The 12,699-nt window shown below is 43.1% G+C and overlaps 1 protein-coding gene across 5 annotated transcripts in view; it reads left to right on the plus strand.

The window, feature by feature from the left end:
• The window catches only part of SP1 (Sp1 transcription factor), a 31,930-nt gene extending 23,579 nt beyond the window's left edge, over positions 1-8,351 (plus strand). For all 5 annotated transcript variants that reach the window (XM_044443080.1, XM_044443084.1, XM_044443081.1 and 2 more), the window contains exon 6: positions 982-8,351. In XM_044443080.1, the coding sequence (XP_044299015.1) occupies positions 982-1,301 (320 nt within the window). In that variant the 3' untranslated portion in view covers positions 1,302-8,351. The remainder of the gene's footprint in view (positions 1-981) is intronic.
• Positions 8,352-12,699: the final 4,348 nt, after the last annotated feature.

Here is a 12,699-nt window from a genome sequence, read left to right on the forward strand (position 1 = left end):
AGAAGTAACTGAAGTAGGGTAAGAACATAAGGGCCACCTGGATCAGACAAATGGTCCATCTAGTCTCACATTCTGTCCACACAGTGGAGGCTACAGCTGTGGGCTGGGGCAGGGGCACAACATTTGAAATATTGCATTCTTTTGCTACTTTTTCTCAGAAGTCTTTTTAAAGATGCTATTCTATATAGAGTAGAAAACAAGTTTATAGTTACCTTTCCAGTATTTGCTTAAGGTAAAATAAATGGTAATAAACGCTCAAATAGATGGCAATGAAACCCTGTTTCATAGAATGGTAAAAAGCAGTTTGCTGTGAGCCAGCAAGTAAACTTTAGCAACAGTGCAAAAGTGATTAAAGTACTCCTGGAAAACAAAGGCATAGACAGGTAGTGTAAGGTAGACATCTCTGTTGAAGACAGCTCTACGAAATAGGTGCCACAGCAGAGGCTACCACACAGGGCAACTTGGGTCTTTCTGAGGTCTTGGACTCACCAACAGCCTCAGCTGGCCTGGGTAGCGGTTGGGAATTAGCAGGGGCACCCTGTTGCTCACCCTTGCCATAGGGCATAACCTGTCACCCTTTGCATGTAGATGACCTCTGCAGATCTTTAAAAGCAAGGAGGGTGAAGGCTTCTCCTGAAGGACACTTAGCGTTAGGCACTTACTGCTTTAATGGTAATAACTGGCAGTTGAATTGACCCAGAAGCAAGGAGATAGCTTTTGTATCTGAGCTGCAGTAGCTGTAATAAACCTTTATAGCACTCCTGTTCTGCAGTAGCTGAAGCTTTTGAAGCATATTCAATGGCAGCCCTATATACAGCATTTCCAGTAAGCCATACTGGAAGTTCCTAGTGTATAGATAGTATTGGCCAAGGTCTGGCTTGGCGCTCCTCTTGCTGACTTTCTGTAAGCCAGTACTTCCTGCTCTCTTGCCACTCAGGGTGGCGTGAGTCTGTGTAGTCTCATGTACATTTCCTTTCTTAGGAGAGAAGAAGTTTGCCTGCCCAGAGTGTCCCAAGCGCTTCATGCGGAGTGATCACCTCTCCAAACACATCAAGACCCACCAAAACAAGAAGGGAGGTGCACCCAACAGTGTGGCCATGGATGTGTCTGCTGTCTCCATGGACGCAAGTGCTTCTGCAGAGGGCACTGGTGGAGCAACGCCGTCGGCCCTCATTGCGACCAACATGGTGGCCATGGAAGCCATCTGTCCAGAAAGCATTGCACGCCTTGCCAGCAGTGGCATCAATGTCATGCAGGTGGCAGATCTCCAGTCAATCAACATCAGTGGCAATGGATTCTGAGGTGGCACGGACTGTTTGGTAGTGGTGTTGTGCAAACATGGGATTCTCAAGGTAGCCATGGGTCCAAGCTATGAAGTCTTTCATTACACCAGTGGTGAAAGATGGGGACTCAGCTGCACCACCCAGCCTTCGAACCCCATTTCAGTCTCCCAGGAGTTGTATATGCAGAATAAGGCCTGCTTGCTTTTCAGGTCAGCCCTCTTAAAGCCTGATGTGAAAGCCTGGGGAAATGGGACAGCTCAGAGCTGTTTGACTCACTTTATTTTGCTTTCTCCTGCCCTATAAAAATCTCTCTGCTCCCTTATTAGGTACCCCAGATGCCATCATGCCTTGGTTCTAAATGTATATGATCACTGAAATACTTTTTAAACAGAAAAATCTATATTATTATTATTATAATTATTATTGTAATTATATAAAACTATAAAATATGTTCATTTTGATGAGAGAAGTTAAAATTGCTGTGACTAAAGTTTTTGGTCATTGTTCGAATGCCTTAACTTGGAACTCCTTGAGCTGTTAGGCGATGCTCAGGCTTATGTTCAGATCCTATATTACATTTTACATTGTATCTATAAAAACATAAATTTAGCTTTTTGTATGCTTGGCTTTTAGGTTTGTCTGTCTTCCCACCCCTACCTGCTCCATTTGGGTAAAACAAAAACAAAAAAAAAATTCCACCTCTTTTTAACTGGTTAATTTTCAATTTCTCCATTGGAGATACGCATGTGTAAGCTCCCAGCCACTATTTTTTTCCAGAGTAGTAGGGTCCATGACCCATAATATGTTCTGATTTTGCAGGTAGAAGGGGGCACAGAGGAAGATTGTGATTATGTTTGAGGAAGATCATACCTGTAGTCACTTCTAGGCCTCCAAATACTATAAATTTGGCACCAGCAGTCGGGAAAACCCATCTCAGTTCCTAATGTAAAACAGTCAGAATCTCTTACATTAAAACCCGCAATAGAACTGAGGCTCAAATAAGCTGGTATACATGGAGATGATGAAGTGCCAAAACCTTATTTGTGTGGCAATGGGATGTACAGGTTTCTTGTTGGCTTGAGTAAGGAAATCTGTGATGTGTGAGAAGGTGGATCCTGTTCTGATTTTTGTCTGTCCAAAATACTCAGGCCATGTGGAAAAGGAAGAATGGGTGTGTGTGTGTGTGTGTGTGTGTGTGTGTGTGTGTGTGTGTGTGTGTGTTTTAGCTCAGTCAATTGCTTTGCTGTGAAACACTTGGCACTTCTCCAGTTCTGTTTAAATTGTCTTTTGTAGCTTTCAGTTAGGTTGTGGGGGCCAATTGATCCAACCTTTGGCCTTGCTACCCTTCCTCGAGAAAGACTTACCGTTTATACTTGTACCTAAGTTCTTTCCAGTCATCTTGTTCCCTCTGTGATACCATGCATGTCCATCCGGGCACTGCATTACAAGGAAGTGCAGCTGAATGGTGGGGGTGGTAGTGGCTGGCAGTCAATGCAAGCGGTGCAGAAATGTTTGAGGGCCAGTGCTAATGGACAAGGAACAAAGAGACTCTTGGGGGGCCTGGAATGCCTTTGTAGCACCCCCCCCCCACCAATTTAAGAAAAGGGCCTTGGCACAAGTACGTAAAGAATTCTCTCAGCAGTTTAGGTCAAGCTTTCTCCAACCTGTTTGTTGAATTGCAGCTCGCATAATTCTCAGTCTGGGAAGTATGGAAGTGGCAGTTCAACACATCTGGAGTGCTCCAGCTTGGGGAAGCCTGGTTTTGGTGTTTTTCCCAAAGTGTGGGTGTGCAGTGTAAAAGAGCTTGGGTGCGTTATCCGGCACCATAGTTGGCCATGCTGCTGGTGCCACGTTTTCTTCTTTCTCTACCTCTCCTTTCAGCTATTAAAACAAGACAGATAAATTGCCTTCACGAAGTGTTGTGGAAAATAGTAAATACTGAATTCGTGCATGGTGGCAGCTTTTGCTAAACTGATTTCATTAGCAGATATAGATGTTCATTTCTTTATGCTGGACTCCCTTCCATGTCTTAGAGTGCGCACAGTGAGCCTACAAATTGTGGGCAGCTTAGAAGCCCTCTTTTTTTTTTTTTTTTTTTGATGCCACTGCTTTGCACCAAGTCCTGCCATAATTGCACTCCTAAACAGCAGAAGAACCAGGACACAGCTTTCCTCTGCATTTCTCTACAGCTCTTGTCTGGCAACTCAGCATCCCCACTTCCTATATCCTCCTATATCCACTTGCAAGCTTTCTTTTATCGGGCCAGCCCCCCCACCCCACACACACACACACTGATAATAGGAAACATGGCCCTACTCCTGTCATAGGAATTTGATGCCTTCTGCAGTGGCTTGGCAGGACTGAACTTGAGCAGTTCTGCTAAACCAGAAGTGAAGGAAGTGACTCTTCATCTTCCTTCCTTAGGAGACTGTTGGAATTAAACATAACAGTCACCACTACTGACCAAGAGGCTGTTTTTGTTGACTCCTGGTGCTCACCTGGCTTTGCATGCAGCTACAGTTTTATGATCTATGATTTCTGATTGCCTGAGAGTCTTTTTGGTCTACAGTATTTGTTGAAATGAGGGAAAATGGAAACCTTGTTTAGATCAAAGGTATGTATGTTTGAATTTTCTTCTGTTCTCAGAACAAAACCTTCAGTAATAGGGAACCATCATGTAAAAGACAAACTGGTATAAGTTGTGGTGTGGTTTGTTTTGCAGTGCAGACGAATGTTCTGGCTTGCTTGGTTTCTTTTCATTGAGGCAGAAATATTAGAATGAGCCCCTCTTGCTCAGAAAAGGGCATGAAGGGGGAGTGAAGCGTGTGGTTCTGTGAAGTTTAGTTCCCACTCCCCTTGGTTCAGTTGATGTATCCTGTTGTGCAGATGTTAAGTTGGAAAGAGCAGAACTAACTCTGCAAAGTACAAACTCTGTACAAACTCTGCATAGTCAATAGCCAAAGAAGCAGATAGAAACAAGTGTGCCCATATGAGTGTATGTGTTTCATGAGCCTTATTAAAAGTAAACTTCCAGTATCAGCAAAGAAAGGGAGACACTGTTCAGATGTCTTGTGTTCTCTGTTATTGATTAAAAAATTGAGTAGGTTTTCATTCCATTTAGCAATGTGAAAGCTAAACCTGCAAGATACACTAGAGTCAAACAAATCAGTGAGCTTGGGCTCCTAGCTATTTTACTAAATCTAGAATTGCACCTGTGAAAGTGGTCCTCCTCAAAGCAGAAGTAAATAGGCTTATTTTATGCACACCAAATGCATTTCAATCACCTATAGAAAGACTAGTGAAATTTATTGTGACAAACTCAGAAGGGTTGTTCATCTTACTCGGTCCTGCTTGACTGGTTGTGAGAGAGAATGACTCTCTTCCTTGAAAACGTTCTGGTTTCTTTGCTCAACTAGAACTGACAAACAGTATGCCCTTCTTAATGAAGACCAACTGGTTGGCACAAAATGGATGAGAATGGCTAAAAACATGTCTTCCCTGAAGCAGAGTTGCTTCAAAGTGAAGAGGTTTTCTGCAGAACAGGACTTTGGGGACACTCTGACCAGGGCTAGACATTCCAAAAAAGCAAGGATTTTCAAAGCATGAGTTCATTTAGTATGAACATTTAAGTCTGCTTTTACAATGACAGTTCTCAAACTTCATCCAAGACAAGACAACAATACTGTTAGTGAAGTCAATGCAGTGAAGGTAGGAGTAGATGTTTTAGGTAAACTTAGCAACTAGCAGTGCAAAACTCACTTTGGTAACTTCCTACTCCAATTTTGTCTTTTTATCTTGTCAGAATAGTCACTCTAAATGTTCCTCTTGTCTCCTGGAATACCACAAGCTATTGATTGGTAATCAGATGTCCTCAGTATTAACTTTCTGAGAAAAGAATGGACCCCTGAAATGTTGGGGGAAAGGCATCCCAAGTCATTCTTTTTGTGGGGTTTAGACCATGAATGTTTGCCCAGTGTTTGCAACTGCACAAAAATACCTGCATAAACTATTTCTTGTATACATTTTGTGTAGCTAAGGATGCCTCATATTTTTTCCAGAGGGACAGCCATGTTAGTCATCTACAGTAAAAGCAACAACACTTCTTGTTGCGCCATAAAGACCAGCACATTTATTCTAGCATGAATTTCTCCATCTGATGACGCAGATGGTATCTATACCATTGCAGAATAAACTTGTTCATCTTTAAAGTGTCCCAAGATTCTCTGTTGGTTTTCCTGATATCCTTTACATCTGTAGAGCATCTTCATTCAGAGTGAGGTTTCTTAACTTGCAAGATTAATGTGGCATGAGTAAAAAATTCATCAATAGCCTATGATTAGAACTCTTGTTTTTTGTGTGTGAAACCAAGTCCGTTGTACGGCAGCTTGCCTGACCCAAACTATGGGTTGGCCTCTCTTGCTGAATCTTCTTGTTTGTTTTTCTAAAGAGCAACATTGTCCTGCTTAAAGCTACTACACAAAGGCCTCAAAACAGAAAGTGGCATTTCCAGCCAGTGACAGAAATACAACCAAACTGTGATGCATGAACACTAAGGAAGAAGAGAAACCAGTTGCTACAAACCTCTCCTATTTCCTTTTTGGTGGCAGTGGGGATATATTTTTATATCAAGAGTGTGGAAGCATTCTGTATTTTTTATAGCAGTCCACGGAAATTTAGTAGCTTTGGCTGCATTGGAAATGATGTGTTTTGGAAATATTAATGATCCTAGATCCCTTGGTTTAATGCAGTATTTATTCCCACAAGCGTTTTTTTCCATAATGGCCTTAATGAGAGAGCCCAATGGTGGCGACTGTTGTCCTTGCTTCCTGTGCGCTGCTGGTTCTTTCTGTGTACTTTTCTGCTAGAAATGAAGTCAAAACCAGGCCAATGTGTTTTCTGCATTGTCCAAAGTCACTTTTATATGCAGTATTTTGCCAAATACATAGTAGATCATTAAAGAGCATGCACTATACAAAGATTGTACATTACCATATTTGTCTTGTTTTCTTCAAATAACTCCCATCTCCCCAAAACAAGGATGATTAGCTCCTGAGCCATAGATAGGAAAGCCTACATGGTCAATCCTGCCAGTATTTTCCCCCTTGTTATAAATAAGTTACCTGAAATTTGTTCTTTTCTACCATCATTGAGACAAACAGCAGCAATGGAAACTTTGCTACAGAAAATGTCCAGCAAATGCCTTTTTGGGTAGCTCTAAAACTAATCTTCAGTTGAAGATCTTAATTTTCCTCTGGAAATTAAGCTGAGAGAGCTTCTTCTGACTTAGGCAGTCCAGCTTGTGGACTGTGCTGTGACTGCAATCCTGCATAGAATTTAAGCTCCCGCTAGGAACTGGTGTGTGTAGAATGGTGTCTTCAGCATCACTTGTGTTATTTTCCCCGTTGCAAAGAAGGATTTGGCACTACCTCATCGGTTTCTTTGGCCCCATCCACAAGCAAGGACTTTGACCCTTGAAGTCTTAAATTCCTAGCCAAATGACTTCTTGTTCTGTCTGCTTACACAGCACAATGGGCTAATGCAAAATGCATGAGTTACTGGGGAGCTCTGCCCTCTCCAGTGTTGTTTCAACATAGCAGAAATCCCATGTCCCCGTTTGGGTGGGAAAGAAAGAAAGCACTGCCAAAAGCCTCTGGTGTGGAAATATCTGAAGGATCCTAATAATCCCTGTGGGTTTCAAAAAGGGAGTTGTCTGTACTACTAAACAGTTGCATCCCCACTTTTGTGTGTGTGTGTATCTGCCTGTCGCTCTCTCTCCCTCTTTGCCTGTCTGTTTTATCTGTGGTGGGACAGCCTTGTGCTGTATGCCAGGATAATGTTGTGATGTTTGGTTCTCTTCTGATTGAAATGGTCTTGGGGCTGCCTTCCACAAGATGGTCTCTGCTTACATACACACACTGCCTAGTTTTACACATGAAACCTGAGAAAGCATCCTTTGCTGTATACACGAGGCCCCAAAAAAGGTTCAGCTGTTCATTTTGTTAGCAGGCTCAGGTGGTCATGTATACACCTCCCCCCATGCTTCTTCAGGATGGGAATGATTACCTTACTGAGTGCTTTCCATATTTCGAAGTGGGGCAGCACTCTATGTACATTTAGGAAAATAGCATTTAGAAGATGCAACAGAGGGATGCAGAATAGCCTTTTCCTTGTCATGCTTTGTATTAGGAAGCAGTGTTCAGAGGGAATCATTCAGATGTGCAGCTGTAAGAGTTAGGAAAAAGGTTTACCACTTGAGGCATGTTGTTGATTGCATCAGTTGGCCTTTCAGTTTGAAATCTGCAAACAAACAAAAAAAATACACGCAGTATAAGCTTATCTTAAAACCTTTCAGGGTGTTTTTATTTTATTGTTTTATTTTTGAGGGGGTGGAATCAAATGTGCCTTTCCTTTTATATACAGGGATTCTATCTATAGCCAAGCCAATGCCATCAGCCTTAAGAGACTCTTCTTTAGCATTCTGTGCCTTGAAACAGCCTCTTCTAGCTTTAATTTTGTCACAGTCAATTTAAATGGGCAATAAGAGTTCAGTAATTAACTTCCCCCTCACCCCAGTCCTCTGGAGACAGGATGAGTGTTTGCTTTTTGCATGCTTTGCAGTGGAAAGGACGGTTGGGGGAGACATTTTATGCCCGGTTGCCATTCAGTCATTCACAGACTGTGCTAATGTTTAATAAGCATTTTTCATTATCTTTGATAGCTTGTAATCCTGTAGTAACATGGCTGCCTCTATATCCTCTCCTGGGAACACGGAAGGTGGGGTAGCGATCTATGTCTTCTATTTTGGTGCTTACAGCACAACTCTGCAGACACTTAAGCCAACCTGTAACACTGGCAATAAAATAATTCTTGTCTATCTCTGTAAAAGACAGTTTGTTTTATCTTGTAATAATGTATGTGCTTTTTTAAAAAAAAATACAATTACCGATGTAATGATGTCTGAAACACTTTTTAAAAGTGCTATTTTTGTACAAAGATTAAAATAGTTTGGCTCCTTTGTATACTGATTACAATTTTTTAAAATGAAAGGAATAAAGGAAGAAGTATCTACAGCATTTGTATTTAATCTAAATTACCTCATGGGCTATGTCTTTTCCCCACCCAAATATTTCATTACATGCATTTTGAACCTAAAAGTACCGTGACTGATTACCTGTAGCCTTTGAGCTCTGCTCAGATGCTGGTCTTATATTTGGTGAATGTTGACATTTACTGGCAAGTCTTGCAAAATGTTAGGAGGCCTAGCAGAGATAGTCCACAATATTTGTATCATGTGGCTTGTATGTGAGATGTACAGCTCTTAGGGAAATAGCCATTTACCCATAGATTATCATAATTAGCAAGACACTTGGATTTGGAGGCCTCGTTTGGCTCTGAGTCTGCTAGTATAGTGGTACCTTGGCTCACAAACTTCATCCATTCCATGACTCTGGTCACGACCCAAATTGGTCGTGACCCAAGTCAAATTTCTCCATAAGGTTCAATATAAATAAGGTTAATCTTTCTGTAATTACAAAAATTTGAAACAAAGTTACAAAGAACAACAAAGATCGAGGCCATCTTCCCCCACCCAAGCACAACCACGCTCGCGCCCATCTTTCCTGCACAAGTGCAAGCACAACCACAAGCACAACCATGCTCGGGTAGGGAAGGTGGGCGCAATCACAGCTAGTGCACACGCCCCCCCCCCTGGCACAATTGCAGCCATCTCCCCCCACCGAGCACAACTGCAGTCGCACAGAGAAGATGGGCCCGATCGCGATCGTCGCCTGATGGGGAGTTCGCGACCTGAGGCAAAATTTTTCTGAAATTTCTGTTCACAACCTGATTTGGTTGTGAACTGAGGCGTTGGTGAGCCAAGGCACCACTGTAATTGTCAGAATTTTGACACTACAATAACTAGCAGCACTCATTGCTTATTTCCTTGACAGCTCAACCTATACCTTTTTCAAACACGCTTGTTTACAACCAGTTACCTGCTTTTCAAAACGTTCAGGACTTGAACATACTCTGTGCTTAAAACATTCCAGATCTGCACCAACAGTGTCCAGCTGCAGCGTATGCAGTCCAGTGCTTATTTTGCATAGTTTGTCCACTGCATGGCAAAACTACGCAAATAGAATGAGCAAGCTGCTCTTGCACCCCCACAGAGAGCAAGCTCTTAAGTATTCAAGGGAAGCAGCATCTGAAGCAGCCTTCCCATGTCTGGTGCCTTCCAATTGTTTTGAACTACAATTCTTATCAATGCTCAGCAGGGTTGGTGGGAGTTGTAGTTAAAAATGCCTGGAAGACACTAAGTAAGTTGGGGAAAGTAAACCTAATGGGTATTAACAATTATGTGAAGCTGCGTTCTATAGCATCTGACCATTTATGTTGCCTATCTGCAACTTTCCAATATTTTGGGCAGATGTTAACTGTTAAATGGAAGTCCTAGGATTCCAACCTGGGACAGTCTGCATATCCAAAGCAGGTGGTCTTCCACTGAGTTATGAACCCAATCAGGGCGGGATGCATATGCAGATGCTGGTTTTTTCACAGGATAAAACTGATGAAAAGCCATCTTACAATCTAGATCAAGCTTTTATTAACTCAAAAGCTGATTACAGAAAAGCAATTTTGCTGCGCTTGTAACTGCTCTTTATTCTGTCAACCCTGTTTTCAATCACCACATGCTTTCTTTTTGCTGTGCCACCAAACCCCTCCTCTTTTGCCATTTCTTTGTTCCACCATCTACAGGGTCTCTGCAGCCCATCTTTGTTACCCCGATCTTCTCTTTTCATTGCCCCAGTTTGCAAGCCCTCCCTTTTATCATGTGGAATGCCTGTGCCTCCGTCTCGTTTTTGTCCCTTGCCTCAGTGTCTCTCCCCCCACCCCACCCCACCCCACCCCGTTTCTTCCTCATTCCTTGTCACTCCTGGCCACATCAACACATGAACTTTATTTTTCCCAGCACTTGACAGGGCTGGGGGGCCTGGCACACATGGTCTTTTGTGTTAGGACAGACTTGAAAGCAGGCTGAGGTTGACTGTGTACCTCTGTCTCTGCTTCCTGGGCACGCAGAAGCAATGCAGTAATTCCCCCAACACTTGACTGCACTGTTGATAGGCAGATGTTCTGTATTCCCACAACCACATCCATTCATTCATTCATCTCCCGCCCATTACAGCGTCTCATACATGCATATGGCGTTTTCAGAAGATCTATAGATTTGTACAACAATGTGGGTTATGGTCACCCACTGTGGAGTTCTGTTAATGAGTATATAAGATGCACCTCAAGTTCATGAGCTAACTAAGGAGAATACCTGACTATTTTCAGTGTTGGGAGGTTCCTGGAATGCAGCTCACTTGATGGATTTTGCATTTAGTTCTTGGAGTTTCTTGACTGAAATTGGATGGCCTTTTATTGTAGAACTTGCAGCTCTCCACTGTAGAGGGCAGTCTTGGAATGCTAGATAGTGTAGAGACTTACGCCGTCAAGGACCTTTCCAGACAAGCTCCAGGTCACCTTTTCCCCCTGCCCTGGGCTGAAATGGGAGAAACTTTCAGTTCTGAGCAAAGCTCATTTTCTACTAATTTGAGACAGTAAAGCTTTAAAATAAAAACTAGGAGATCCTAGGAAAGGCAAAATGAGCTGTAGGCAATGAGTCTATTATACAGAAATATATATTTTAAATGTATATCATACATTTTGCCTGTGATGCATGTTTGTGCTTCAACCCAGAGTAGACTGCATGCAATCTGGGGCTAGTTGCTCGAAGCATTTGTGTACAGAATATGGTAAGTGAAGAGAAATCATCCACTGTGTGTTACATGCACAGGGTATATAGTACACTGTCCATAGCATGGGCTGGAAAAAGTAAACATTGGACCCCCAAGCTCTTGGGGGCCACATCATCGCTACGGCTTGCTGTGATTCTTACAAGGAACCCTGACTAGATGGACCTTTGGTTGGATGTGTGGGCAAACATGCAAAGTTAAGATAATGTAACAGCTAAGCATGACTACTTGGTAAGAGATCTTGAGAATATGCCTCTGTGTTAGGCATTACACAACAGGGAACTGTGGAGATGCTCGGGGGTTTTTAAAGTGCACACTTGCCATCTCTCCACCAATGCCTGTAACACAGGATAGACACTGATCCTGATCATATGCAGATAGACAGTGATCATGGGAAGGGTTGGTGCTGAGAAGTGGAAGTGGAAGGCTCTGCTATGTCTACGGTGGGACTGCTTTATCATCTTAGATGTCACAACACTGCCAGTCTTGTTGGCCGCAGCAGGGGAGGTGGTGCCTTCTGCAGAAGTGTTTATGCAGCCAAACAACACCAGTGCTGCTCATCTACATCAGCGCCGTTTGGGCACATGCAGCAGGAACTGTGGGGAGCTTTCCAGCAACATTTACCATACTTGTTTAGCCTCAGGTGGGTTAAACGATTTTATTCTATCTTGTCAAGGTATCTGCTAGTATTCCGAGTTTGCCAAGGCAAGTATGCATTAAGATCATCTGAACAAAAACTGCAGTCTGAAGCTGCTGACACAGACATGCAGGAAAGGAAGAGATGTGCAAAATAAAAAATAAAAAAATCCTTTCTACTTCCAGTATCTACGCCCTGTTGGAGCCCCCCCCCCCCCCCCCAGCAAATAATATTTTCTAGGAAGTTTTTTGGGCAGCGAAATTTCTAAATGCCTCAAGCATTTTGATGGGGAAGTGATTTGTACATTTAACAAACACGGCTGGTTGTTTCATGTTGTGTGATTTCATATCTGCCAGTGGACATTTATTTCTGTTATCAATAAAGCCATTATTTGCAAATTCAGCAGAATACAAGTACACAAGTATATTCATCGCATGGAAGTGCTAGAGCTAAGTTCTGTGCAAAGAAGCAAAGTCGAGTTTCTCACCAGGCAGGGCTCTGTGTGTATGCACATGCACACGCAGTTTAATCTCCGGCATACCCATCTGAGTGGGTCTTCCAACCTTGCTGATAACCTCCAGACATCTCTTTGCCTCCCACAGTCTCTTCTCAGGCATACTCTTAAACCTGATCCAGGCTCCTTGGCCCCGCCCGGTAGACATCCCAGCAGGCTAGGGTATGTGAGATCCTCAGGGGAGATGTTTTTTGGGGATGAATGAAGCTGCCTCAGGGGAGGAGTCTGCCATCTGATGGCTTAGAAACAGCACAACCTGCTAGGAATAAAGACAGGACCATTGGAAGTTCATCTTGTCCTTCCTTGGCTCCCTCCCCTGCTTTCCTGCTTGCGGTCACTAGCTGACAGCAACCAGACCCATCCCACACGCAGGAGTTAGCCAAGTCCTTCCCACCTGGGCCTGGGGGAGGACTCCAGGGCAGGCAAGTTGGGTGTGCAGATCCAGTTCAGGTGCCGCTGCGAAGTAGA

This window comes from Varanus komodoensis, unplaced genomic scaffold (assembly GCF_004798865.1).
Source record: "Varanus komodoensis strain SLA01 unplaced genomic scaffold, ASM479886v1 scaffold41, whole genome shotgun sequence".
NCBI lineage: Eukaryota > Metazoa > Chordata > Lepidosauria > Squamata > Varanidae > Varanus > Varanus komodoensis.